Source organism: Rhinoraja longicauda, chromosome 12 (assembly GCF_053455715.1).
Source record: "Rhinoraja longicauda isolate Sanriku21f chromosome 12, sRhiLon1.1, whole genome shotgun sequence".
In the NCBI taxonomy this organism is placed as follows: domain Eukaryota; kingdom Metazoa; phylum Chordata; class Chondrichthyes; order Rajiformes; family Arhynchobatidae; genus Rhinoraja; species Rhinoraja longicauda.
In genome coordinates this window covers 44,834,615-44,858,920 of record NC_135964.1, presented here as the reverse complement: position 1 = coordinate 44,858,920, position 24,306 = coordinate 44,834,615, and the positions used below count along the sequence as shown (strand labels likewise).

The window sequence follows — 24,306 nt, the reverse complement described above, 5'->3', positions numbered from 1 at the left end:
AAATTAAATTCCTTTGACATATGGTCACTACCATAGATGAATGAATGGGACCATTTGCACACAGTGAACTCCCACAAACAGAAATTAATGACCACTCTGTACTTTGGGTGGCCACGGTGGCTCAGCGGTAGAGTTGATGTCTTATAGCGCCAGAGACCCAGGTTCGATCCTGACTACGGGTGCTGTCCGTACGGAATTTGTACCTTCTCCCCTTGACCACGTGGGTTTTCTCCAGGAGCTCCGGTTTCCTCCCACACTCCAAAGAGGTAACAGGTTTGTAGGTTGATCGGCTTCGGTAAAAATGGTAAATTATCTGGAGTGTGTAGGATAGTGCTAGTATAAGAAAATAACTGCAGATGCTGGTACAAATCGAAGGTGTTTATTCACAAAATTCCGGAGTAACTCAGCAGGTCAGGCAGCATCTCAGGAGAGAAGGAATGGGTGACGTTTCAGGTCGAGACCCTTCTTCAGACTGATGTCAGGGGGGCGGGACAAAGGAAGGATATAGGTGGAGACAGGGAGATAGAGGGAGATCTGGGAAGGGGGAGGGGAAGAGAGGGACAGAGGAACTATCTAAAGTTGGAGAAGTCGATGTTCATACCACTGGGCTGCAAGTATGTGGGGATCGCTAGTCGGTGTGGACTCGGCAGGCTGAAGGTCCTGTTTCTGCACTGTTTCTCTAAACTCTAAACTATCTGTTTCGGATATTTCATTTGTGGGATAAATGATAACCAGGGCATTGTACAGACAGTCTCTGCAGCTTGGTTTAAGCGAGCGAGCAATCTACATCAGCTCTCTTCAGGGTCTTTGTGAAATCCTGAGTCCGTGATGTCAATGTGGCACTGACCCTTTGCTAAACCCTGCGGACCCTGTCATAGAGTCACATAGTGACACAGTGTGGAAATAGGCCCTTCAGCCCAACTTGCCCACACCGGCCAACGTGTCCCAGCTACACTCGTCCCACCTGCCTACCATATCCCTCCAAACCTGTCCCATCCATGTACCTGTCTAACTGTTTCTTAAACGTTGGGATAGTCAGCCTCAACTACCTCCTCCGGCAGCTAGTTCCATACACCCACCACCCTTTGTGTGAAAATGTTACCCCTCAGATTCGTATTAAATCTTTCCCCCATCACCTTGAACCTATGTCTCTAGTCCTCTGTGCATCTACCTGCTCTATTCCTCTCATGATGTTATACACCAAATCATGGTGTCTGAAATAGAGTCCAGACCCGAAACCCTGCCGGTCCATTCCCTCCAGATGCCGCCTGACCCGCTGAGTTAATCCAGCACTTTTGTGTTGTGCTCTTTGTCAAGAAAATCTCACTCCAATTAACTACCTCTGTCAATTCCTTTTTACTTCTTAGCGGGAAGTTCCCCATACTGGTAAATCTAGAAGATAATGGATTCTATCGCACAACTGTAGTTCACCGAAGCAGAACATATTGTTCCCGTGAACCTATCTACCCGCTGTGGTGTTTGGAAGTCATTTCGTTCTGCAGTGTGCTCGATTCTATTTTAGGATAAGGTATCTCGAAAGGAGAGAAAGATCTTTGCAGGTCATTGCAACTGTTCAGTTCACATTCCACGCATGCTTACCTCAATCACAAACTGTTCCTCCTTTCCCAACCAGGATAGAATTCTCTTCGTAACCCCTTTGCTGACTGCAGCACCCAAAAACAACTCTCAAGTGGATTTTTAAATTATGGGCTCCGTGCGTGAAACACATAATTTTCTCGGGTATGAAACTGCAGATTAGCAAGTTAATTCCAGGTTCCTGATTCTTCAAAGCCTTCCTGTCATCGACAAAGCATAGGCGTGCGACAGAGAAGAAATACTTCAACAATGTCCACCTGAAGGATGAACACAGCTCGCATGACAGTTAAATAAATTCAACAGCATCCCAGACAAAAGAAGTTTATTGATCACCGTAAAACCTTCCCTTCATCACTGGTGCACTGCAGGTAGCATCTACAAAATGCACTGCAGTTAATCACAAAGGCCACTCTGCAGTATCTTCCAAATGCCGGAAGTCTATTGCTAACAGCTCACAAGTTGCACAGTGGCGCAATGGTGGAGCTACTGCCTCACAGCGGCAGAGACCCAGGATCGATCCTGGCTAGGGGTGCTTGCCTGTACGGAGTTTGTACGTTCTCCCCGTGACCGTTACGGTTTTCTCCGATATCTTCGGTTTCTTCCCATGCTCCAAAGATGTACAGGTTTGTAGGTTAATTGGCTTGGTATAAATGTAAAACTGTCCCTAGTTGTGTTAATGTGCGGGCATTGTTGGTCGATGCTGTGGGCCTGTTTCAGCGCTGTATCTCTAAAGTAAACCTAAACAAAGGACATGGGTAACAGCTGCACAAGAACACCATCAGGCCCTCATCCACATCTGGCTTTGGATATGCGTCACCATTCTTTCATTGTCACCAGATCTAATTCCTGGAACTCCTTACCTCACAGTGTGCAGAAAGGAACTGCAGATGCTAGTTCACACCGACGATAGACATGAAATGCTGGAGTAACTGAGCGGGACAGGCAGCGTCTCTGGAGAAAAGGAATAGGTGACGTTTCGGGTCGAGACCCTTCATCAGACTGGGAGCCAGGGGAAAGGGAAACTAGAGGTGTGAAAAGGTGCAAAGAACAAAAGAACGAAAGGTATGAAAAGAACAAATCAAGGCCAGTAAGGTTGATTTTCCACAGCCAACAATGGGCCATTGCCAGGTTAAGCAAGACGCCCCTTTCCAAGGGCACTGACCACAAAATTAAACTAAAAGGTAAATGCCCTCGGATCAGCCACTTCAAGTTGTATCATCCCGGCCTAAAATGGCTTCTAATCGAAGATAGACACAAAATGCTGGAGTAACTCAGCGGGACAGGCATCATCTCTGGAGAGAAAGAATGGGTGATGTTTCGGGTCGAGACCCTTCTTCGGACTGATCAGTCTTAAACCAGCATCTGCAGTTCTTTCCTACACATACTAAAATAGCTTCTCCCTGATTTCTCCCTCCTCTTATACTCAACCCCCTTGCTTGGAAGCTTATTATCTGTCAGGGGGACAGCATGATTTTTGCCTCTTGCCTTGACCCTTGCCTTTGGTTCCTCTCCTGGTCAATGGGTTATGCTTCCACAGAAAGCAACTGAGTGGGATATGGCATCTGAGGCATTTGGTGGTAGTTGGTACTTTAATGGCGACGGTACTTTAATGGCAGAAAGACCAATGCATTAACTGTGGAACAGTTGTTGTTTGGAGGATATGGAAGCAAAGAGAGCTAGTCGTTGCCACAGACATTCAAATGATTGTTGAAGCAGAACGTTCATATTCTGTTTCCAAGTCTTCACCATTGGCCAGATATTTTACCAATGTAAATGCCAGGCATCATAGAAACATAGAAAGTAGGTGCCGGAGTAGGCCATTCAGCCCTTCGAGCCAGCACCGCTATTCAATATGATCATGGCTGATCATCCAAAATCAGTACCCCGTTCCTGCTTTCTCCCCATATCCCTTGATCCTGTTAGCCCTAAGAACTATATCTAACTCTCTTGAAAATATCCAGTGAACTGGCCACCACTGCCTTATGTGGCAGAGAATGCCACAGATTCAAAACTCTCAGGGTGAAAAGGTTTTTCCTAATCTTAGTCCTAAATAGCCTACCCCTTATTCTTAAAACTGTGACCCCTGGTTCTGGACTACCCCAACATGGGGAACACTTTTCCTGCATCTAGCCTGTCCAATCCCTTAAGAATTTGAAATATGTTTATATAAGATTCCCTCTCATTCTTCTAAATTCCAGTGAATATAAGCCCAGCCGATCCATTCTTTCATCATATGTCAGTCCCGCCATCCCGGGAATTAACCTGGTGAACCTACGCTGCACTTCCTCAATAGCAAGAATGTCCTTCAATCCTCCAGATGCGGTCTCACCAGGGCCTTGTACAACTGCAGTAGGATCTCCTTGCTCCCATACTCAAATCCTCTCGCAATGAAGGCCAACATGCCACCTGCTTTCTTCACTGCCTGCTGTACCTGCATGCTTTACTGCATCAGTTGCAGTATAATGTGCCACTGTGTGCACGATGCAAATACACTCCGCAGTGAACTTTATTAAAGGTTAAGGTCTCAGTGACAACACATACCGTCTAACAATGTACTGCGTGGGGGGAGTAACAAGAAAATGACAAAACATCCCTGACAGCTGGCTTGTAGATGCAAACCGACTCCGGCAACTTTCAGTGCGTGATGATCAAAAACAGAAAGGAAACAACTTTCTGCAGAATTGTCACCTTATAATTACACGCTCCGCTGAAACCACTGATGGGAGGGCGTGATTGCAGCATGAAAAACGTACAAACGGTCTCCACTATTAATAGTGGACTTCAAGGGCGCACAGTGGTTCAATGGTTCCTTTATTATCACCTGTACCAAGGTACTGAGTTGTTTTTTTTGCATACAGATCAGTAAGATTCTTGCCATACATAAGCACAATTCCCCCAGTTAAGGACATAATGTATAGAAACATCCCACTGAGTCAGAAGGTCATGCGATAGGAGCAGAATTAGGCCATTCGGCCCCCTCAAGTCTACTCCACCATTCAATCATGGCTGATCTATCTCTCCAACCTAACCGCATTCTCCTGCCTTCTCCCCATAACCCCTGACACCCGTACTAATCAAGAATCTATCTATCTCTGCCTTAAAAATATCCACTGCTTTGGCCTCCACAGCCTTCTGTGGTGAAGAATTCCACAGATTCACCACCTTCTGACTAAAGAAATTCCTCCTCATCTCCTTCCCCAAGGAACGTCCTTTAATTCTGTGGCTATGACGTCTGGTCCTAGACTCTCCCACTGGTGGAAACATCCTCTCCACATCCACTCTATCCAAGCCTTTCGCTATTCGGTAAGTTTCAATGAGGCCCCCCCCCTCATCCTTCCTAAACTCCAGCGAGTGCAGGCCCCGAGCTGTCAAACCCTCATCATATGTTAGCCCACTCATCCCTGGGATCATTCTTGTAAACCTCCTCTGGACCCTCTCCAGAGCCAGCACATCCTTCCTCAGATCTAGTCCCCAAAATTCTCCGTGTAATAGTCGCCATGTTTTAGCGCCGTTCCACTGTCCCAACCACAGCTGGCCATAAAGGCCTGTTGCAGCCATCGCTTCCATCCAGACTGAACCCCCATATGTACCAGGATTCAAATATTTCCCCCCAACCCACTTCCATTCGTGACTGGAAGTAAACAACCTTCTTGTTGTTGGGTGAGTTTGAGTTTATCTAGTTGATCGTCATGTGTGCTGAGCGAGGTACAGCGAAAAGCTTTTGGTGCGTGCTAACCTGTCATCGGAAAGACAATACATGATTGCGATCAAGCCATCCACAGTGTACAGATACCTGATAAAGGGAATAACGTGAATAACGTTTAGTCAGTGGCGTAGCCAGGTTCCAAGGTTAGGGGGAGCGAGCACATTAAAAAAAAGGTGCCATGACACATACCAAACAATTCTAAACTCATAATATGGCGCGTAATGCCACTTTTCGGTGGTCTTCAACAGCAAATCACAACAGTCCATGTCCCCCCCCCACTCCTCCCCACTACCCCCACCCCCCCCACTACCCTCCCCCCACCGACACCCCCATCCCCCCCACTCCCACTCTACCCCCACTCCCGACTCCCCTCCTACACCCCTCCACCATTTCCCCCCGACTCCCGCCCCCTCCCACTCCCGCCTACCCCCTACTCCGCTCTCCCCTTCCCCCCCTACTCCCACCTTCCCCTCCCCACCTTTCCCCCCCACCTCCACTCCCCCTCCTTTCCCCCTCCCCCCTCCCCCACCCCCCTCCCATCCTCCCCTCCCCACCTTTCCCCCCACCTCCACTCCCCCTCCTCTCCTCCCCCTCCCACCCCCCTCCCACCCCCACCCCCCTTATTCCACCTCTCTGACCCCAACCCCTCCCCTGCCCCCCTCCCCCACACCCCATCCCCTCTCAACATCAACGGGCCTCGCGCTAGGCAGCGAGGCGAGCCCATCGGCAAGGCGAGTCAGGGCCAGCAGCGAGGGGAGGCCGGGCCAGCGGCGCCACTTTTCAAAAATATGCTGAAGATGAGCGGTTGCTCCCCCATTAGCTACGCCACTGCGTTTAGTACAAGATAAAGTCCAGTAAAGCCTGATCAGAGGGTCTCCTATTAAGTAGGTAGTAGTTCATGACTGCTCACTAGATGTTGATATAATGATTCAGTTGCCTGATAACAGCTGGGAAGAAACCGAATCTGGAGGTGTGGGTTTTCACACTTCTGTACCTTTAGCCTGATGGGAGAGGGGAGAAGAGGGAGTGGCCGGAGTGCAGTTCGTCTTTGATTCTGCTGGTAGCCTTGCCGAGGCAGGGTGAGGTATAAACTGAGGTATCAATGGAAGGGATTTATTCACAAAATGCTGGAGTAACTCAGCAGGTCAGGCAGCATCTCAGGAGAGAAGGAATGGGTGACGTTTCGGGTCGAGACCCTTCTTCAGACTGATGTCAGGGGGGCGGGACAAAGGAAGGATATAGGTGGAGACAGGAAGATAGAGGGAGATCTGGGAAGGGGGAGGGGAAGAGAGGGACAGAGGAACTGTCTAAAGTGGGAGAAGTCGATGTTCATACCACTGGGCTGCAAGCTGACCAGGCGAAATATGAGGTGCTGTTCCTCCAATTTCCGGTGGGCCTCACTATGGCACTGGAGGGAGGTTGGTTTGCGTGATGGTCCGGGCTGCGTCCACAATTCTCCGCAATTCCTTGCGGTCTTGGATCGAGCTGTTCCCAAACCAGGCTGTGATGCGTTCCGATAAAATGCTTTCTACGGCACATCTGTAGGAGTCGATGAGAGTTGCTGGGGACATCTAAGCCTTCGAAGCACGTTGGTGTGCTATCTTGGTGGTGCTGCACGCTAACCTTTGCTTCGGCTTTTGGGGATGAGATGAGAGGGGGACTGGGGAGGCGGTGAGTGCCATATCGTTCCCTCCCATTGGATGCCATGGATGGCAAAAGACAACAACAACAACAACGATGAGGACACTCCAGTGCTCGCGGTGAATCTGTGCATGTAGAGGCCGCATAACAATTCATAACATTTGGTTTCTTTTGTTTTAAAGAGAAAAAACACTGGAGCAAAGTATGGAAAAGAGAAGGCATCAGATGGTAAAGGTAAATATCTATTTTTAACTTCCCCTTTAGTTTTTAGTTTAGTTTAGAGATACAGCGTGAAAACAGGACCTTCGTCCCACCGAGACTGCGCCTACAAACGATTACCCATACTATTTCTGTCTTACACGCATGGGGCAATTTGCACTCACCAATTAACCTACATACCTGCACGCCGTTGGAGTGTGGGAGGAAACCGGAGCACCCGGAGAAAAACCACGTGGTCACAGGGAGAACATGCAAACCCAGCACATACAGCACCTGTAGTCAGGATCGAACACGGGGCTCTGGCGATGTGGTGGCGCTGTGGGGTAGCTGCTCTACCGCTGTGCCGCCGTACCACCCTTACACAACAGGGGAGGGACGCGAGGGAAGCTGAGAGGTCTTATGTTATAGACAATAGACAATAGGTGCAGGAGGAGGCCATTCGGCCCTTCGAGCCAGCACCGCCATTCAATGTGATCATGGCTGATCATTCTCAATCAGTACCCCATTCCTGCCTTCTCCCCATACCCCCTGACTCCGCTATCCTTAAGAGCTCTATCTAGCTCTCACTTGAATGCATTCAGAGAATTGGCCTCCACTGCCTTCTGAGGCAGAGAATTCCACAGATTCATAAGTTTATGTTATAGGAGTAGCATTAGGCCATTCGGCCCATCAAGCCTACTGCGCTATTCAATGGTGGTTGATCTATCTTTCCCTCTCAACCCCATTCTCCTGCCTTCGCCCCATAACCGCTGACACCCTTACAAATCAAGAATCTCGCACCTGAAAAATACCCGATGATTTGGCTTCCGCAGCTGTCTGTGGCAATGAATTCCACATGATTTCAGGACAGGAGTTTCTTCATGTTGAAATGCAAGAACTATTACTCTCCACCCCCGACAACATCTAATTTGTTTATGATCCACATGGTGGATGAAACGAAGATAATGGAGTTTGTTATTAGTCAAAGACACGACAAATCTAGAAGTGTTTTAATGACTGCCAGCTGAAGGTAATGAGAGTTAGCATGATTGCGTTGCTGGTGGTGATGAAGGGTATATCACGCCAGCATACAGATCAGCAAGATTATTGGCGTACTTAACTACAACCCCTGGTTGAGCCCGTAATGCATCGGAACAGCCTCACTGAGTCTATATGCAAGAGTCGCCAAGCCTTTCACTATTCGGTAAGTTTCAAACAGGTCCCCCCTCATCTTTCTAAACTCCAGCGAGTACAGGCCCAGTGCCGTCGAAAGCTCATCATATGTTGACCTACTCATTCCTGGGATCATTCTTGTAAACCTCCTCTGGGCAATCTCCAGAGCCAGCACGACATCCTTCCTCAGATATTGTGCGCAATATTCTATGTGCAATGGTCGCCATGTTTTAGTGCCATTTCGCAGTCCCAACTGCAGCTGGCCATGAAGGCCGGTTGCAGTCGCCGCCTCCATCCGGACTGAATCGTCATAGTTACCATGGGTTTCAGGGCACAATATTCCTGTTTCTCTCTTGCTGGCAGTTCAACAAGGAGCCCACAGCTTCCAGCTGGAACCGAGCACTGGGCACCCAAGCAGAAGACTGCAACACAGCTGGTCTACGTTGCACAGATGCTCCTCAACACAATGTTGTCCCTGGACTCTCCTGTTCCTTCCCTTGTTATTCCACTAATATCCCTTTCCTGTTCCAATGTGGGGGAAACCTCATGCTTATCGAGACTTAACTCCATCCACTTAACTAGTCATTGCCTTCATTAAAGAGCAGAAGATGCTCGATCTAATCAAACCCTCAGCTGAAAGTTAATCTTTTCCCCCCCCCCAGCTACTTCTCTCTTGACGGCATTGTCTTCTTAATGGGTAAGAAGGAACTGCAGGCGTGTAGGGAAAAAAAAACTGCAGACGCTGGTTAAAATCGAAGGGAGACACAAAATGCTGGAGTAACTCAGCGGGTCAGGCAGCATCTCGGGAGAGAAGGAATGGTGAAAGAAGTCTGAAGAAGGGTCTCGATCCGAAACGTCACCCATTCCTTCTCTCTCTCGAGATGCTGCCTGACCCGCTGAGTTACTCCAGCATTTTTGTGTCTACCTAAGGAACTGCAGTTGCTGGTTTAAACTGAAGATAGACACAAAAAGCTGGAGTAACTCAGCGGGACAAGCAGCATCTCTGGAGAGAAGGAATGGGTGACGTTTCAGTCGAGATTACTCCAGCTTTTTTTGTGTCTGTCTTCTTACTGGGTTTTGGTATTCAGCCCAGCAAGATCACCATTCCTATTTTGACATCAGTCCTTGTCAGATAGATTCAGAAGATCGCTAAGACTCCGGAAGAGGCCAATTCAATCCAATGAACCAGATCTAGATCAGTACAAGGACAGTCTAGTCAGTCTTATTTCCACGTTATTTCCTCTTAATGGTGTAATTTCTGTCTATATACAACATTTCCGTTTGAAAGTGCTTATTACAAGCACTCCCACTCTTACTTTAGGTTTTGAATTCCAGATTGTGGTGACTAACTGCCCGAAGTTTAGTTCAGTTTAGTTTATTGCCACGTGTACCGAGCGAGGTACAGTGAAAAGCCTTTTGTTGCGTGCTAGCCATCCAGCGGAATGACAACATGATCACAATCGAGCTATTTACAGTGTATAGATATACATGATAAGGGAATAATGTTGCGTGCAAGGTAAAGTCAGTAAAGTCCGATCAAAGATAGTCCGAGGGTCACCAATGAGGTAGATAGTGGTTTGGGAAAATCTTCCTCATGTCACCCCATGCAACTGTTTTCAATCCATATCCCTCCCGTGAACGGAGACAATTTGAGACAATCAATGTTCATAAGTTCATAAGTACTAGCAGCAGAATTAGGCTATTTAGTTTAGAGATACAGCGCGGAAACAGGCCCTTTCGGCCCACCAAATCCGCGCCGACCAGCGATCCCCGCATATTAACACTATCCTACACCCACTAGGGACAATTGTTACATTTACCAAGCCAATTAACCTACATACCTGTACGTCTTTGGAGTGTGGGAGGAAACCGAGGATCTCGGAGAAAACCCACGCAGGTCACGGGGAGAACGTACAAACTCCGTACAGACGCCGCCCGTAGTCAGGATTGAACCCGGGTCTCCAGCGCTGCTTTCGCTGTAAGGCAGCAACTCTACCGCTGCCCCACCGTGCCCCCCCATCAAGTCTACTCCGCCTTTCAATCGTGGCCAATCTATCTTTCCCTCTCAACCCCATTGTCCTGCCGTCTCTCCATAGACTGGAAACAATCCGTATCCCTCCCATCAATGGAGACAATTTCTCTCTGTTCATTCTATTGACACCTCTGCAAACTAATCCCAACTTTCCTAGAAGGCGGTATAGAATAGCACAGGAACAGGCCCTTCAGCCCATAATATCCATGCTGAACTGATGCCAGGTTAAACCAATCTCCACTGCCTTTTTACAATTGCTTTTCATCACTTAATCCTTGAAGCCGAGATATCGTTCAGGTAAATCTCTGCCGCATGCTCTCCCAAGGCCAAAATCTGCAAGTGAAGATTGGCGGTAGAGTTGCTGCCTTACAGCACCAGAGACCCAGATTCGATCCTGACTATGGGTGCTGTCTGTGTGCAGTTTGCACCTTCTCTCTGGGACTGCGTGGGTTTTCTCCGGGTGCTGCGGTTTCCGCCCACATGCCAACGACGTGTGGGTCAATTGGCTTCTGTAACTTTTCCCTAGTGTGTAGGATAGAACTAGTGTGCGGTGTGATTTGTTGGTCAGCGCAGAATCGGTGGGCCAAAGGGCCTGTTTTCACGTTGTATCTCCAAATTAAACTCAACTCAACTCAACTCAACTCAACTCAACTCAACTCAACTCAACTCAACTCAACTCAACTCAACTCAACTCAACTCAACTAAACTGAAATAAACTAAACTAAACTGTAGTGACTAAACTTGTTCTCAGGTATTTATTCACAAAATGCTGGAGTAACTCAGCAGGACAGGCAGCATCTCCGGAGAGAAGGAATGGGTGACGTTTCGGGTCGAGACCCTTCTTCAGACTGATGTCAGGGGGGGGCGGGACAAAGGAAGGATAGAGGTGGAGACAGGAAGATAGAGGGAGAACTGGGAAGGGGGAGGGGAAGAGAGTGGCAGAGGAACTATCTAAAGTTGGAGAAGCACAAATGTGTTCTCAGTGCTCTGGTTTATGCCTCATTTACCCATACCATAAATCCCAACCCTTTGTACAAAGGCCGGCAATCCACAGACATTTTTAGTTGTTTCATCCACCGTTCATGATATTTTAGAGACCCATGTTCATGGAAGTGAAAGTCTCTTTGAACCACCACTGAATCCAAATACTTTTCTTTTGGGACTGGCATCAAAGAAACACCAGGGCAGGATTAAAGTACATTGCGTGGTTTGTTACGTAACCTAGTGCAGTCAATTACTGATAAGTAGTTGTTTCAACAAGGATGAATATTTAATGCTCGGGATTCTGTACGCCCCTGGTAGAGTGGAAATTAATATTAATTTTAACAAAAAAACTTGGAATTAAGCAATTTTTGATGGAACGGAACTTCTGCAGATTATTGCCAAAAGTGAACACAGTGAGACGGGCCATTTGATATTGTTGGGAGAGAGTTGTGTCCAGAGAGTTGTGAATCTGTGGAATTCTCTGCCTCAGAAGGCAGTGGAGGCCAATTCTCTGAATGCATTCAAGAGAGAGCTAGATAGAGCTCTTAAGGATAGCGGAGTCAGGGGGTATGGGGAGAAGGCAGGAACGGGGTACTGATTGAGAATGATCAGCCATGATCACATTGAATGGCGGTGCTGGCTCGAAGGTCCAAATGGCCTCCTCCTGCACCTATTGTCTATTGACAGTGTTAGTTTTAGAGATACAGCATGGAAGCAGGCCCTTCCGTCCGCCTAGTCCATGCCAACCAACCAGAGGCGATTTTTCAGAGGGCAATTAACCTAGAAGTCTTTGAGATATTTCGAAAAATTGTTTTGATATATGGGATGAAACCGGAGCACCCGCATGCAACCAAGTCGGTCACAGGGAGAACGTGCAAACTCCACGCAGACAGCACCCGGGGTCAGGAGCGAACCCTGCTACCTGGCATTGTGGGGCAGCAGCTCTACCAGCTGCGCCACTGTGCCTCCCCCCCCCCTGATTGACCCTGATCTGGTGATGAAAAAGATAAATCCTAGTTATAACACCAGGGGAAGGCAGAAGGGGCAAGGGACGTCTGTGTTGTACATTCCCTGCAGCAGCTGGAGGCTGAAGAGGGGCGGTGAAGGAGAGGTGAATCTATATTGCGGATATTCTCAGAGCTGAGAGAGCGCAGAAGTGAAAAAGGGCGGCACGGTGGCGCAGCGGTAGAGTTGCTGCCTTACAGCGAATGCAGCGCTGGAGACTCAGGTTCGATCCTGCGTACGGGCGCCGTCTGTACGGAGTTTGTACGTTCTCCCCGTGACCTGCGTGGGTTATCTCCAAGATCTTCGGTTTCCTCCCACACTCCAAAGACGTGCAGGTTTGTAGGTTAATTGACTGGGCAAATGTTTTTTAAAAAATTGTCCCTAGTGTGTGTAGGATAGTGTTAATGTGCGGGAATCGCTGGGCGGCACGGACCCGGTGGGCAGAAGGGCCTGTTTCCGCGCTGTATCTCTAAAAATCTAAAAATTAAAATTAAAAAATAAATAAAAATAAAAATAAAGTTTGAAGACTATTTATTGGAAAACCATCATAGACCCCTAGGAGCCCTCTAAAAATAAATGTCACAGGGTGTTAAAGCACCTTCACCCCAGAGCCAAAGCAGTAAATTCAGTCTCTCCCTGCTGATCATTATTCAATACATGGCGATTCATTTGCTGAGCCAGCACTTCTCGAAAGACGATCGATGTGGATGTAAGCCGTGCCTGCCACTACGAATCAGGGGCTGGAGATGGATTAGATGGCTGTGTGTCCTGCCTATAAATAACTTATTTTTTAATGTAGCCATTCACTGTCCATGTTCAGATGCAAATAAAGTGTTTCAATGTCGGAGGTGATGTCCGTGAATCAGATGTGGATTGGTTAAAACATTGAGCGGCACGGTGGCGCAGCGGTAGTTGCTGCCTTACAGCGCTTACAGCGCCAGGGACCCGGGTTCGTCCCCGACTGCGGGTGCTTGTCTGTACGGAGTTTGTACATTTTCCCCGTGACCGCTTGGGTTTTCTCCGAGATCTTCGGTTTCCTCCCACACTCCAAAGACGTACAGGTTTGTAGGTTAATTGGCTTGGTACAATGTAGAATTGTCCCTAGTGTGTGAAGGATATTGCTAATATGCGGGGATCACTGGTCGGTGTGCTGAAGGGCCTGTTTCCACACCGTATCTCTAAGCTAAACAAAAAAACAAACAGGGCATTCATTGCTCAGTCTGAAGAAGGGTCTCGACCCGAAACGTCACCCATTCCTTCTCTCCCGAGATGCTGCCCGACCTGCTGAGTTACTCCAGCATTTTTGTGAATAAATCGATTTGTACCAGCATCTGCAGTTATTTTCTTATTCATTGCTCAGGGTCTGAAGTGAGCTTATTCGAAAAGAATCTCGAATGTTGTTTCCAGAGCTGTTGTTACTGAGATGGTTTACTTCAAGAGGGCCTGAGCTATAGTGAGAGCTTGGGCAGGCTGGGACTCTATTCCTTGGAGCGCAGGAGGATCAGGGGTGATCTTATAGAGGTGTACAAAATCATGGGAAGAATAGATTGGGTAATCGCACAGAGTCTCTTGCCCAGAGTAGGGGAATCGAGAACCAGAGGACGTCGGTTTAAGATGAGAGGGGAAAGATTTAATAAGGGATAACCTTTTCCACACAAAGGTTGGTGGGTCTATGGAAAAAGCTCTCAGAGGATGTAGTTGAGGCAGGGACTATTGCTGCGTTTAAGAAACATTTAGACGGGTACATGGATAGGACAGGTTTAGAGGGATACGGGCCAAATGCAGGTGGGTGGGACCAGTGTAGATGGGACATGTTGGTCAGCCGAAGGACCTGTTTCCACACTGTAAGACTCTATGCCTCTAAAGCATGCTCTATATTGAGGCCCGCAGGGAGATCAGGGATGTGCATTGAAATTAGGTGTCAGCCATGATTTAATGGATGGGAGAGCAAGCTCAAGGGGCTGAATAATCTACTTCCTATTATTTTCTACTTTTCTCTGCAGGCAGCTTATCCAGCAGTTCTTAAAGATTTACAGAATTGCTTACCTTAGATTTGAGTCTGGAGATGCAGAAATACAGAGCCAAACACCATGGTTGCTGCCTACCCAGAACTGTTTGATTTTCCCTCCCCCCTCCCCCCAACCCCTCTCCTCTCCCCTCCCCCTCTCCTCCACCACATCCCCCTCCTGTCCTCTCCCCTTTCCCCCACCCCCTTCCCCTCTCCCCCTCCCCCACCACTGTCCTCCTCTCCACCCCCCTCCCCCACCCTCTCTCCCCTCCCTCCACCACTCTCCTCCCCCTCCACTTCCCCCTTTCCCCCACCCCCTCTCCCTCCTCATCTCTCCTCCCCTCTCTTCCTTCTGCCCCCCCCCCCCCACCACTCTTCCCCCTGTCCCCTGTCCCCCCTCCCTCCTTCCCTCTTCCCCACCACCCTCTGGGGGTCAGACTCTCAAAATGGGGGAGGGGGGAGGGAGGTAGGCTATTGAGGCCTGAAATAATGAGAAACCTCTTCAGAGGGAAGAGTATCGTTTAAATTCTCAGCCCTGGAGGTTAGCAGAGGCTCAGTCATTGAGTTCATTCAAAATCGGTCAATTAATTTCTGGGATAAGGGCAGAAAATAATGATATTGAGGTAGAAAAACAACCTTGATTTTATTGAATTACAGAGCAAACTCCAGGGACTAAATTGCCCGATCCTGATCCTATTCCTTATCTTCGTCCTCGCCCTCCCCAAATACTGACTCTGTCCCCACCCCACTCCTTCCAATCAGTGACCCTTCCTCTCCCACCCAGTCTGAAGAAGGGTCTCGACCCGAAACGTCACCCATTCCTTCTCTCCTGAGATGCTGCCTGACCTGCTGTGTTATTCCAGCATTTTGTGAAATAAATACCTTCATCTGCAGTTATTTTCTTACACTTCCTCTGCCACCCAATCATTATCTCCCTTTCCCATCTAATCAACTCTCACTATATCGCTCCACTTCCTTTCCTACCGAATTGGGCCGAACGGCCTGTTCATAAGATCATAGGTGATATGAGCAGAATTAGGCCATTCGGCCCATCAAATCTACTCCGCCATTCAATCATGGCTGATCTATCTCTCCCTCCTGACCTCATCCTCCTGCCTTCTCCCCATAACCTCTGACAACCATTCTAATCAAGAATCTATCTTAAATATATCCACAGACGTGGCCTCTACAGCCTTCTGTGGCAAAGAATTCCACAGACTCACCACTCTCTGACTAAAGAAATTCCTCCTCATCTCCTTGCGAAAAGAACATCCTTTACTTCTGAGGCTATGACGTTTAGTCCTAGACTCTCCCACTGGTGGAAGCATCCTCTCCACATCCACGCTATCCGAGCCTTTCACTATTCTGCACGTTTCAATGAGGTCCCCCCTCATTCTTCTAAACTCCAGCGAGTACAGGCCCAGCGCTGTCAAACGCTCATCATATGTTTCCACGCTGTATCACTAAACTAAACTAAGCTAAATGAAGCGAAATAAAATGAAATGAAACTACACTTAAATAAACTAAGCTAAAGTGCATAAAAACTGCATCTGATGCACAGGTCAAAATCTAACTCAGCATACCTAAAAACAGATTATCTGCTGCTTATAACATCTTGCTGTGTGAAAATTAGCCACTTTGTTTCCATACTTCAGAAGGATAACATGGAACTAGTGGTTGGGGAGGCCTTGACCTGAAACGTCACCCATTCCTTCCATCCAGAGATGCAGCCTGTCCCGCTGAGCTACTCTGGCATTTTGTGTCTACCTTCGGTGTCAACCAGCATCTACAGTTCATTCCTCCGCATCGGTGATTGTTGGTTGGCGCGGACTTGGTGGGCCGGAGTCCCACATGTTTTTGCGCTGTATCTCAAAGCTAAACTTAAACTAAACTAAACTAAACTAAACTAAACTAAACTAAACTAAACTAAACCTAAAACTAAAACTAAAACTAAAACTAAACCTAAACCTAAAACTAAAACTAAAACTAAAACTAAAACTAAAACTAAAACTAAAACTAAAACTAAACTAAAACTAAACAAAACTAACCTAAACTAAACTAAACTAAACTAAACTAAACTAAACTAAAACTAAAACTAAACTAACCTAAACTAACCTAAACTAAACTAAACTAAACTAAACTAAAACTGAAGTAAACAAAACATAGAGGGGGGAGGAGAGGGGGGGGAATGTCATTGTGACTCGGTAGCTCGAGGGGACGAGGTACCTCAGGAGGTGAGTGAGGGAGGGAGGGGCGGGACTGCACAAAATGGCGACATTCAGCCAGAGCTGACCTTCCAGTCTTTCCTTCTCGTAGATGCGGCCAGAGCTTCGAAGGAGGACGCCGAGGAGTTTGACATTGACCTGGATGCTCCTGAGACGGAGAAGGCTGCTGTCGCTATACAGAGTCAGTTCAGAAAATTTCAGAAGAAGAAACAGGATCCTTCTTAGGCTCTCCGTTGGGTGCTGTGAAGGTGGCACACAAACAGACAACTCCCTCAACGCTTTCTCCTGTGGGTGCATGCAGTCACAAACACTCTGCGGTCTCTGTGTGTATTGAATATAATAATCCCCCCAAATGGCCTCTGTAATACTCCCCTTAGTCATTCCCCTGTAACCTATTCACACATTAATAAAATCAGTATTGTACCCAATGTATTTCCCATGATGAACTTCTTTCTCCAGCCTTCTCCAGCTGGCGCATCGAATACATGTATACATGCTGTACAGTAAGACCCTTTCAGAGCAACTCAGTAGCCACAGAAGGCAATGGAGGCCAATTCACTGGATGTTTTCAAGAGAGAGTTAGATTTAGCCCTTAGGCCTAAAGGAATCAAGGGATATGGGGAAAAAGCAGGAACGGGGTACTGATTTTGGATGATCAGCCATGATCATATTGAATGGCGGTGCTGGCACGGAAAGGGCCGAATGGCCTACACCTGTGCCTATTTTCTATGTTTCTATGTAACTGGGTGGTTAACTCACCTCAGACCCGAAATGTCACCCATTCCTTCTCTCCAGAGATGCTGCCTGTCCCGCTGAGTTACTCCAGCATTGTGTGTCTATCTTCAGGCAAATAAATTTGCCCTCGTTTACAAACAATAATATAATAATAATAGTAATAATAAACATTTATTTTTTATAGCGCTTTTCCAAATGCTCAAAGACGCTTTACAAAAACAGTCAAGACATAAAAACAAACAGACAAACTATCCTGACGGAAAAGTGGCGAACAAATAGCGCCAGCGTCCTCTCACGTCAGGGTCCGGCAGTAGACAATAAAGAACACAAGACACACAATTACAATTTTTAACACAAACAGCCATCACAGTGATTGCTCCAGGCACACCCTCACTGTGATGGAAGGCAAGAAAAGTCTTATCTCCTCCTCATTCTTCTCCCGTGGTGCCACGAGGCGATCGAGGCTCCCGACTTTTGAAGCCCCCACCGGGCGATGGAAAGTCCCAGGGCCGAGCCGAGCAGGCCGATGAAGGTCCTGAGCCCCCACCGGGCGATGGAAAGTGCCGCGGCCGAGCCACGCAGGGCGATGAAGGTCCTGCGAGCGGGTCAATCAAACCTCGCGCTCCGGAGCGGTCGAAGCTGCTACGGCTGGAGCTCCCGAAAGCCGGTCGCCAGCCAGGGACCTGCGAACTCCAGATGTTGCGGTCTGCAGGGCCCACGGCTGAAGCCTCCGAGATGGTAAGTCCAGGCCCTGCGACCGGAGTCTTCAAGGTCGATCCCAGCTGGAGGCCGCCGACTCCACGGTGTTAGGCCGTAGCACGAACGGAGACACAACACGGTAAAGGTCGCATCTCCGTTGAGGAGGAGATTGGAAAAAAAAGGTTTCCCCCACCCCCCCACCACCCCCCACATATACAGAGTTAAAAATAAATCAAAAGAAACATTTAAACGATAACAAAGACAAAAACAAAAAAAAGACAGAGAGACTGCCGGTGAGCCGCAGCTGCAGGATGCAATAATGCATGGCGCACACACCACCCTACTCCCAAAACTCTGCTGCATTCTCTTCGATCCGCACGCTTCTGACATTTAGCGCATGCTTCCACGGCCTGAACTTCCACCTAGTTAGTTAGGTCGTTAGTTTAGTTTATCGTCATGTGCACCGAGGAACAGTGAAAAGCTTTTTTATTGCGAGCTATCCTGTCACCGAAACGACTGTACATGATTATAATCAAGCCGTCCACAGTATACAGACACAGGATAAAGGGAATAACGTCTAGTGCAAGATAAAGTAAGATGAAGCAAAAACCAAGAAAGCGCGCCAATGACTCTACTTCCCGAGAAGGCTTAGGAAGTTTGGCATGTCCCCAACAACCCTCTCCAACCTCTACAGGGTGCACCATTTATTGAGATGCATCTCGGCTTGGTTTGGGAACAGCTCCACCCAAGACCACAAGAAATTGCAGCGAATTGTGGACGCAGCCCAGACCAGCACTCAAACCAACCTCCCTTCCATTGACTCCATTTATTCGTCAGCATATATCAAGGATGAGTCACACATCGATCATTCCCTTTTCTCCCCTCTCCCGTCATCCCCAATGAGGTAGAAGGCAGCTCAGGACTGCTCTCTGGTTGTTGGTAGGGTGATTCAGTTGCCTGATAACACCTGGGGAAAACTGTCCCTGTATCTGGAAGTGTGCGTTTTCACACTTCTATACCTTTTGCCCGATGGGAGAGGGGAGAAGAGGGAGTGGCCAGGGTGCGACTCATCCTTGATTCTGCTGGTACATGATAAAGGGAATAATGTGAATGACGTTTCGTGCAAGATAAAGCCCAGTAAAGACTGATTAAAGATCGTCTGAGGGTCTCCTATGCAGTAGATAGTAGCTCAGGACTGACGGTTCTCTGGTTGTTGGTGGGATTGGTTCAGTTGCCTGGGAAACCCACAAGACATGGAATCATCCCCCTAATGAGAGGTGGGGAATGCACAATAAAAGAAGGAAAATGCTTGAACCTCTCAACAAGTCTTGGAGTAACTGTGAGGAGAGAGAAGGAGGACTCGAGCTGGAGATTCAGGTTTCCAGCTTCCACTGAGTGCAATTAATGATCCATTTAAGTAGCAGCATAAACCTTCGCATCGTGGAAGAAGCCTTGCGTCCTTTATAGGGTTTGACCTTGCAACTACCGCAAAACTGATGACTCGGTTCTCATAGCAAAATTAGCTTTACTAAGGTCGTGTGTTACACAAACACTATCAATACTTTCTACAAGTTTGTAAGTTAATTGGCTTGGTGTAAATGTAAAATTGTCCCTAGAGGGTCTAGGATAGTGTTAATGAGCCGGGACCACCGGTCGGTGTAGAAGGGGCTGTTTCCGTTCTGTATCCCTAAAGAATGGATCGACTGGACTTGTATTCACCGCAATTGAATGGAGGATGAGAGGGGATCTTATAGAAACATGTAAAAAAATTAAGGGATTGGACAAGCTGGACGCAGGAAAAATGTTCCCCATGTTGGGGGGGGGGGGGTCCAGAACCAGGGGTCACAGTTTAGGAATAAGGTGTAGGCCATTTAGGACTGAGATGAGGAAAAACGTTTTCAACCAGAGAGTTGCGAGTCTCTGGAATTCTCTGCCACAGAAGGCAGTAGAGGCCAATTCACTGGATGTATTCAAGAGAGAGTTGGATATAGCTCTTAGGGCTAACAGAATCAAGGGATATGGGGGGCAAGCAGGAACGGGGTACTGATTTTGGATGATCAGCCATGATCATATTGAATGGTGGTGCTGGCTTGAAGGGCCGAATGGCCTACTCCTGCACCTATTTTCTATTTTTCTACGTTTCTACGTTTCTATAACAAAAAAATCACTGTTCTACTTTCAAATCACTTTTAATGTCCGCTGATAGCTGCTGTGTACAAACTTTCTTCCATTGGCCAGTCTGGGTCGAGCGTTAACTCTTGAGTCGAATGACTGGATGAACTCCTGCTCAGATGCACATGAAATGTGCTGGAGTAACTCAGCGGGTCAGACAGCATCTCTGGAGAAAAGGAATAGGTTGACTTTTCGGGTCGAGACCTTTCTTCAGACTGAGAGTCGGGGGAAACAGAATCAAGAGATATAGAAGGTACATAGAACAAATGAGTGAAAGACATGCAAAAAGCAAGGATGATCAAGGAAAGGTGAAGCCCACAATGGTCCATTCTGGGCTGGGGGGGATGGCATCATGTTTTGATGGCATCAGTTGACTTGATGTCTTGGCTATTATTTCATCACAGAGTGATTACAACATGGAACATCACTGCATGTAGCATAGGTCACAAAGTGCTGGAGTAACTCAGCGGGTCAGGCAGCATCTCTGGAGAACATGGAAAGGTGACATTTCGGGTCGAGACCCTTCTTCAGACCCCAGGTGGGACTTGCTGGACACAGACTGTCTGAGGCTGGTGCCTCCATCCAGCCTGAACAACGGTCCCGACCCAAAACATTACTATTCCATTCCCTCCACAGATGCTGCCTGACCCGCTGAGTTACTCCAGCATCTCGCGTAAAGTTTCCTTCCAGGGGTTTTCACACAAAGGGTGCTGTGTGCACGGAATGAGCTGCCAGAGGAGGTAGTTGAGGCAGGGACTATCCCAACATTTAAGAAACAATTAGACAGGTACATGGAAAGGACAGGTTTGGAGGGATTTGGGCCAAACGGGGGCAGGTGGGACCAATGTAGATGGGACATATTGGTCGGTGTGGGCAAGTTGGGCTAAAGGGCCCGTTTCCACGCTGTACCACTCTATATCTGTAAGTGCAATAATTAACCTTCAAGGACGGAATATTTCATTTCTGCCAAAGTGCCGGCTGACCTCAGGGTGTGCATTTGAAGCACAATCTAAATGCATACCTTTTTGTTAATCTCTTCCTGTCCTCTTCTGATCCGTCTTCTATTTCCCTCAGGCTACCCTTCCCTCCAAAACACTTCTAATTATCTCTTGAACCCATTTATACCTTCGGCTGTAATGACTTTTCGCGGCACTTTCATTTCCCAATTCACTGTGCACTTGGTGGAAAGATCTTGACTGATGTTGCACCTTACTTTCAACCTCACAACCTCTTTCATGTTGCACTACAGGCTTTGACCACAATGCAATGAGATCTCTTTGATGGTAACCTTGACAATGTTCTCCTGTGGAAGATACGTTTCACTGGCAGGGCCAACATTTATTCCTCAGTCCCCATTGCCTCTCTTTAGGCCCATTTCAGGAGGGCAGTTCAGGTTTGAGTCAAATTTAGACAAGTTTCATGTCCTGAAGGTTATTTGCGAACCAGATGTTCTTTTTAGACCAGATCAGCCATGATCACATTGAATAGCGGTGCTGGCTCGAAGGGCCGAAGGGCCGAATGGCCTCCTCCTATTGTCTATTGTCTATTGTCTATTGTTTAGCTTAGTTTAGATTAGAGATACAGGGCGGAAACAGGCCACTTGGCCCATCGAGTCCGCCCTGACCAGCGATCCCCGCACATTAACACTACCCTAGGGACAATTTACACTTTACTCCAAGCCAATTATCCTACAAACTCATTCGTCTTTGGAGTGCAGGAGGAAACAGAAGATCTCGGAGAAAACCCACGCAGGTACTGGGGAGAACATACAAACTCCGTACGGACCAGCATCCGTAGTCAGGATCGAACCCAGGTCTCTAGCGCTGTAAGGCAGTAGCTCTACCGCTGCGCCACCTTCTTTTTTAATAAATGAACAATCAATTTCACAGTCATTATTATTGAAAACTAATTTTACGTCCAATTTACTGAATTTAAAATAACAATGGATAATTCAAACTAACTTCTGGCCATCCTAAATAGGTGGTGGGTGGGGCTGGTAGGGTTCCTCTGTGAGTTAGCCTGTACTCAATGGGAAGACTGGCCTCCTGCTATGTTTTTAGGAAACATTTAAAAAAACAGTGCTGGAGTAACTCAACGGGGGCAGGCAGCATCTCAGGAGAACATGGATGGGTGACTTTTCGGGTCGGGACCCTTCTTCAGAATGATTGTGGGGAGTGGGGAAGCTGAAAGAGAGGTGAGGCAAAAGAATGACTGGAAATATGATATTTTATAATTAGTCTGGGCATTAAGATTGTTGCGGTGGTAAATAAAGTGCCGAGCCCATAACCACGCTGTGGCTGGGTAACAGGCTGTGTGTGTTTACCCGATCTATTCCTCTCATAATTTTGTACACTTCTATAAGGTCACCCCTCATCCTCCTGCACTCCAAGGAATATAGTCATAGCCAGCTCAATCTCTCCCTATAGCTCAGCCTTCAAGTCCTGGCAATACCCTGATAAATCTTCTTTGCACGCTTTCTAGCTTGACAACATCTTTCCTAATAACACGGTGCCCAAAACTGAACACGATACCTTAAATGCGGCCTCACCAGCGTCTTATATAACTGCAACGTGACCTCCCAACTTCTATACTCAAACCTCTCCTCCAACATCTCTGGACAGAAGGAATGGGTGAGGTTTTGGGTCTGAAGAAGGGTCTCGACCTGAAACATCACCCATTCCTTCTTTCCAGAGATGCTGCCTGTCCCGCTGAGTTACTCCAGCATTTTGTGTCTATCTTCGGTGTAAATCAGCACCTACAGTTCCTTCCTTCACCTCTCACACAAACTCTCACACATTTCACACAAAGGGTGGTGGGTGTACGGAACAAGCTGCCAGAGGAGGTAGTTGAGGCTGGGACTATCCCAACGTTTAAGAAACAGTTAGACAGGTACATGGATAGGGCATGTTTGGAGGGATAAGGACCAAATGCAGGCAGGTGGGACTTAGTGTAGCTGGGACATGTTGGCCGGTGTGGGAAGGTTGGGCCGAAGGGCCTGTTTCCACACTGTATCACTCGATGGCTCTATGACTCCTCCAACCTCTTGAACCCCACATCCTGGAGATCTCCGCGACTTCCTCTGGTGCCCTCCAGCGCCACCTACTGACCACGGACATCTTCTCCCTAACCTCCGACACAAAGCCCTTTCATTCCATCCAAATGCTGCTTCATTACAAATTGGCGTATCTTCATCAAGTGAGCTCCCCATAAAGTGTTAAATTTCCTTAATAATATGTTTGTAAGTGAGAGGAGCAGAATTAGGCCATTCGGCCCATCAAGTCTACTCCGCCATTCAATAATAGTTGACCTACCTTTCCCTCTTAATCCCATTCTCCTGCCTTCTACCCATAACCCCTGACACGCAATAAATATATCTTTATTCTTAAGGGCACAAAGTGCTGGAGTAACTCAGCAGGTCAAGCAGCATCTCTGGAGAACATGGATAGGTGATGATCAGGTGATGGATAGTGATGGATAGGTGATGGATAGGTGATGGATAGGACAGGATCCCCCTCGTTCTCACCTTCCACCCCACCAGCCAGCGGATCCAACATATCATCCACCAACATTTCCGTCACCTACAACAGGACCCCACCACTGGCCATATCTTCCCATCCCCTCCCCTCTCTGCGTTCCGCAGAGACCGTTCCCTCCGCAACTCCCTGGTCCACTCGTCCCTTCCTACCCAAACCACCCTAACACCGGGCACTTTCCCTTGCAACCGCACGAGATGCAACACCTGTCCCGTTACCTCCCCCCTCAACTCCATCAAAGGACCCAAACATTCTTTCCAGGTGAGACAGAGGTTCACCTGCACCTCCTCCAACCTCATCTATTGCATCCGCTGCTCTAGATGTCAACTTATCTATATCGGCGAAACCAAGCGCAGGCTCGGCGATCGCTTCGCTGAACACCTGCGCTCGGTCCGCATTAACACAACTGATCTCCCGGTGGCCCAGCACTTTAACTCCCCCTCCCATTCCCAGTCTGACCTCTCTGTTATGGGCCTCCTCCAGTGCCATAGTGAGGCCCGCCGGAAATTGGAGGAGCAGCACCTCATATTTCGCCTGGGCAGTTTGCAGCCCGGTGGTATGAACGTCGACTTCTCCAACTTCAGATAGCTCCTCTGTCC

At 47.9% G+C, this 24,306-nt stretch overlaps 1 protein-coding gene across 1 annotated transcript in view; it reads left to right on the top strand.

The window, feature by feature from the left end:
* LOC144598592 (calmodulin regulator protein PCP4-like) overlaps nucleotides 1–16,996 on the top strand; it is a 110,423-nt gene extending 93,427 nt beyond the window's left edge. Inside the window, exons 2-3 of the mRNA XM_078408778.1 lie at nucleotides 7,126–7,177; nucleotides 16,660–16,996. Of these exons, the coding sequence (XP_078264904.1) occupies nucleotides 7,126–7,177; nucleotides 16,660–16,793 (186 nt within the window). The 3' untranslated portion in view covers nucleotides 16,794–16,996. The remainder of the gene's footprint in view (nucleotides 1–7,125; nucleotides 7,178–16,659) is intronic.
* The last annotated feature ends 7,310 nt before the right edge of the window (nucleotides 16,997–24,306 follow it).